This window comes from Priapulus caudatus, unplaced genomic scaffold, assembly GCF_000485595.1.
Source record: "Priapulus caudatus unplaced genomic scaffold, Priapulus_caudatus-5.0.1 Scaffold28, whole genome shotgun sequence".
NCBI lineage: Eukaryota > Metazoa > Priapulida > Priapulimorpha > Priapulimorphida > Priapulidae > Priapulus > Priapulus caudatus.
This window is the reverse complement of record NW_014577089.1, coordinates 267842-273331: the sequence shown is the minus strand read 5'-3', so window position 1 is coordinate 273331 and position 5490 is coordinate 267842. Positions and strand designations below refer to the sequence as shown.

The 5490-nt window shown below is 38.4% G+C and overlaps 1 protein-coding gene across 1 annotated transcript in view; it reads left to right on the top strand.

Moving 5' to 3' along the window:
- The window catches only part of LOC106815426 (probable palmitoyltransferase ZDHHC1), a 33757-nt gene extending 29813 nt beyond the window's left edge, over positions 1–3944 (top strand). Inside the window, exons 10-11 of the mRNA XM_014819887.1 lie at positions 1086–1146; positions 2330–3944. Coding sequence (XP_014675373.1) covers positions 1086–1146; positions 2330–2853 — 585 coding nt within the window. The 3' untranslated portion in view covers positions 2854–3944. The remainder of the gene's footprint in view (positions 1–1085; positions 1147–2329) is intronic.
- The last annotated feature ends 1546 nt before the right edge of the window (positions 3945–5490 follow it).

Here is a 5490-nt window from a genome sequence, read left to right as displayed (position 1 = left end):
CGTAATTATAACCTAAATTAGCTGAAAATAACCCTAGAACCTAGAGTAAACTCTCCCATTAAGTATTTTCTGAATAGAAGGTGATTTAAATTTTTCAAGATTTTTGTTTTGCAATGGTATTGTAATTGTCATAGATTATGTATTATGTTGTAAAATTATCTTCTTGCTCTTTTCCTACATAAATAGACTATATATATATTATATCTTCAGTAACTTGGCTTATTTCAAATATATATGTTAAAAAACATTGAGTGTGGAAATTACCAGCTTAATTTTTATAGCAAATAGAAGGCAGAAATGTTTTGACAAAATTGTAATAATGGTGTTAAGTAATTTTACAAATAAAACAAGCAATAAGACTTCTCTTTCTCTCTCCATCTACAATGTCTGACCGAATTGTTATGGAAGCAACTAACTTTTCATATTATATTGTACAACGTATGTTGTGTATCAGGCCAGAGCAACATTATCATCAGTGTTTAGGGGATGCTCATAGTAACAAACATTATCACAAACGTGCGAATCGTACACTTGTGGGGAGTGGTAATAATGGCCGCTGTATGCTATTGTTACATATTTGATTGAGAATTCATTTCGTGCACTTGGGGAGGAGGAGAGTAAGGAGAAAAGTGTACAGTCTGTATGCTTGCAGTATAATGCTGATAATTGTAAATGCCCCATGTACGTAGATATGTCATTTTCACTTGCTGTGAATTCAGATTCAAGTCTGTGTTCTGTGAGATAAACTGCTAGATTTTGATGCTACTGGTCACTAGCTACACAAAGCATATCGAGATGAACTTAGTAGTTACTGGTATAGTATGTGCGCCATAGAAATAGTATTACGATAAAACGATTTATTACCTTCCTTTTGGTTTACTTACTATATATACTAGTTTACATTAGTTAGCAGTACAGCTGATTTTCACGATATTTCAACTGGGTATATTCCGTATAACCATACAGTCTGTCATTCGACCGCAACATCCTAATAGACAAGATTAGCATGGCATGTAATTAAGCTCTAGTGCCAGGTGCGCAGCATGATGCTGCAGCAATGATAACAGGTATTTCCTATTTTCTAGGTGACTAATACAGACACTGGACAAAATAATAGCGAACACCAAGCTAATGGTGCAATTTCAGGTAGGCTGCATTGCATGACTGTTGTGCATTGCCATGAATTCATTGCGCAGAAATTCATTTTTAGCGTGCGTCCGTCCGTGCGTCCGTCCGTCCGTGCGTGCGTGCGTGCGTCCGTCCGTGCGTCAACAGTTGGGCACAAATCTTAACCGCTCAACGTACGGTCACGATATTAGGGACGTCTGGGATCGTGAAAATAACTCAGGATGACAAATTTGGGGGTCAAGGGTCAAAGGTGAAGATGTGTAAACGGAGGGGGAATATTTCTCCCTTAACTTAAGGTATAGGAGGAAATACGGAATTGCGGTACAAATCTTAACGGCTTGACCTATGCTCTTAATATTCGGTGTATAGTGTGATGGGCAGGAAACCCATCACCAGTGCGAAATTAGAGGTCACAGGTCAAAGGGCAGTGGGAGAAAGGTCAGATATCAGACATTTTCTGAGGACATGGGCTAACGGACAGAGTGGAAAACTTTTTTGTTTTAGCGCTGACCTACCATTTTTATCACTTTATTGAAAGGACCATGAAATGTGCTTTCCACTGACGTGCGAAGAGTAAGTGTCTGATAACCTTTTGACCCTCAAGAGGAGGGTTAAACATGGATTCCTGAACTGCCTCAATAATGTCACAGTGTTCTCATATTCATGGCACATCCATAATCTGGAAAGCCAATAAGATTTTTTATTATTTACCTGTTTTCTGTATTTTTCTATCTTTATCCATTTAACTATTTTTTTCCAATTAACGCAAATATTTACTTGATTTATTTACAACAATTTCATAACAACAAATAATTTTTTTTTTAATAGGGTTGGGGTTAGGGTCACAATGCACCATAAAACAGGAGTTTCAGGCACGCGATTTGTATTAACCAATGGGATTTGGGAGGTATGCAGAATGCAGGTTGCTGAAATGATGTGTACGCAACTGCGTATCTGCATATCTGCGCCTAACAAAGGTGTCACTACGCACGACTTAAATGTTATGTTTGTAACCATAGCAACAGACCTCAGATGAGCCCAGATGCTCTGCGGCTCTTGTTTGTCTTTTCGTGTAATCAACGTGAATATAGCGGACTTATATTGAGTGAGTGTATGCCGACTAATATTTCTGTGTCTGAGGTGTGAATTCCCCATATAAAGAGTAGCAGCTGTCATCATGAAGCATACTTCTATCTTTCAGACTGCGTTGGTATTACGAAAGTTGAGAACAGCGTGGAGAAGCCTGTGGCAGTCTCCAATGCCATAGATGCCACTTCGTCCAACTGTGGCATTGTACCAACGGCAACACTGACGACTAGTCCTATTGATATTCCAAGGGCACATCCGCCCGGAAAAGGCAGTGCTTTGGTGCCAAACATGGTGATTCTGCCTCCCATGAAGTCCCCCTCCTGTGTGATAGACGTGCAATCACCACCGCCGGCCAGTGATTACAACACTGATACTGCTGAGTCACTCACGGAGCTGTCAACTCACGCAATGAACGTGGGCTCGTGTACAGGATCGTCACCAGTGGTGGGCATTGGTGAGGGCGTGTTCACTACGACGTCTAGTGGACGGTACAGTGACAAATATAGCATGCCCACCTACGTACCTGTGGACATAAATGGCATGCCTAATACTGTTATACCCGTGCTGCCATCTGCTGACGTTAAAGTGAATGGAAATGCTGGCAGTAAAAGTCTACTAGAAACCAGCGTCGTATAATTTGTTGCACGTCAATGGCAATGGGAAATTTTGCCTGTGTATGTGTTGTGCTGTTAAGAAATATATGATCTATGCATGGTTGGCATGTATATGCAGTTTCAACCAAGTTTTGGTCATGTGCTGCCCACGTTTATACGGTGTAAGACGATGCTGCATCATTTTGCATGTTGCTGTCAAGAACAAAGATGAATTATAGCTTTATTTTTTTACTTCAAGCTCTAGTCATTTATCTGAGTTTTCTATTCTTACTTGTTACATCGACGGTATGTGTTAATGTTGTATTCAAGTCTATGCCACGAGATACACTATAGCAAACCATAATTGGGATACATCATGGATGGAATCCCTTTCCAAAGTTGTGCCCCTCTATTATAAGTATTTTAAGTGTATTTTCAAATCTCTTAAGCTTAACCAAAGGTAGTTTGTAATTGGATTTAATTAAATTCATTGGGTTTTCCCTATGTACTTTTAATTGTTCCATTTGTCATTACTTTGCAGTGTTGAACTTGAAATACATGCATGTGTTTTGTTGTGGTCTGATACAAGGGTATATCGTAGCATAGTGGCTCGTAGCATAGAAGAGAGCTCTCAAGTACATGCCCGACTGTTCGTTCCTTTTTGGTGGATGATTACCAAACAATGAATCATGGATATTGGTGATGCAACAAGCTGATTGCTGCAATTTAGTATCATTATTACATACATGTACTAGCAGTTCCCACCTGTGATACTCTCAATTACATGTATATTTAAAAATTATAAGTAATTATAATTTCATCATTACTATCTTGCTTTGTTTGCAGAAAATATGTTAGTGAGTGGGTTAAGTTTTGCAATGCTACCTACCTACCTGCGTACACAAACTGTGTTGGAATTTTTTTTTAAATATCAATATGGTAAGCCAACAGCTGAAGTAAACCTTCTGTAGGTTGTTTGCTTTTAACCTATTTGCAATTAGTACATTGTTGTCTGGTTATATTTTTTGGTACCTGTTTAGTGGCGTGTAGAAGTTTCCTGTGATATTTTGAAGTAAGTGGTTTTTCTGTAATAATTCAATGGACAATATACGTAATATATAATTTTATGTTTAACATCTGTGTTCACTTTTTACGTGAGTGTGTTATTTTATTAGAGACCTATTAAAAATATTAAGGTTTCTTTCCCAACATAATATATAAGGAATATATATCCTACCAATGGCTTGCGTCCGTGCTTCATCTACGCTTCATATTCGTGATATGTGCAGTCAAATGCACATCGAGCTTTATGTAAATACCTCCTTGCAAACCTTGCAGCGGCATGACATACATTTAAATTTTTATGTCATTAATTTACCATTGCCTAAAACATAGTGGCTTATTGTTTTAATGCCTCAAAAAGAGTGAGAAACGTATCTCCAATGAATCCTGTAAGATTGGAAAAGATAAAGCTATACTATAGCTGTTCCGTTAACATTTCACTCTAGACGAGTAAACAACTTACTCGTTGGTCGTTGAGAGTCGACACATGGCAGCAACAGAGACGTTTGGAGCCACTCTATAAGAGAAGACTAAACCTATTTGACCTATCAGTCTCAGATATTGGGCAGATGTAGCTAGAATAGCACGAGTATCATTCCGCTCATGATCATCCATGAACAGTAGCAGTACAAATCTATACGGATTTACTTTAGGTGTTCGCGTTTCGCATGTAGAAGGAGCAATCCGCTAAAACCTCAGGTCAATGGGTCAGGAAAGGCCAAATGTGGTGTAGGACAAGATTTGAGGAAAACAAAATCGATACGAGTTCCACTACATTTCTCGATCTCGGGATACAAGTCGTGCGCGGTGAGAGGTCCTGCAACTGGCCAAGTATACGGCAATCGAAAATCGCTATAATACAATGATCCAGGGAGCGGGTGTAGTAGTAGTAGGGCTGATAGGGTGTATATGTCTCCCTGGGTACTGCCGTACACTGCGGCTGCTGTTGTCCATAACAACAGTCAATAATATCAACAATCAACAATCAACACAATAATGTCAGCAACAATAACAGCAGTTAGTAGCAACATTAGTAGCAGCAACAACAACAACAGTTATTAGCAACATTAGTAGCAGCAACAACAACAGCAGTTAGTAGCAACATTAGTAGCAGCAACAACAACAACAGCCGCAGTGTCCGGCAGTATAGGGGCCTACCCAGGGAGACAGACCTTATGAGGCAATATGAGCAGTAGTAGGAGTAGATCGTTGGAACTAGTTGTTATTATTATTATTATTATTAAATCATTATTGCATGTAATGCAAGTACATGTACCGAATACATCGTAACCCATGTTTCCATATATATGTATATAATTTATAATTAGCCTATATAATAATATATATATATACATACATACATTCTATCAAGAGGTCCTTCTTAATACGCTCTTGATCATATATCCATAATTTCATATTTCACGAGGAAAAAATCTAATGAATGTAATAGTGTAAAGCTATAAATTCCAAGTAATAAAATACATATGGGCCTACAATACAATAAAAAAATAAAATAAAATATCAACCACAATAGTTAGCCTCAGGTCTATTTATCGACTATCTATTCGCTCCTGCGCCTCGCATCCTACTTCTATGCTCCTTCCCCTCATTGTTCTCC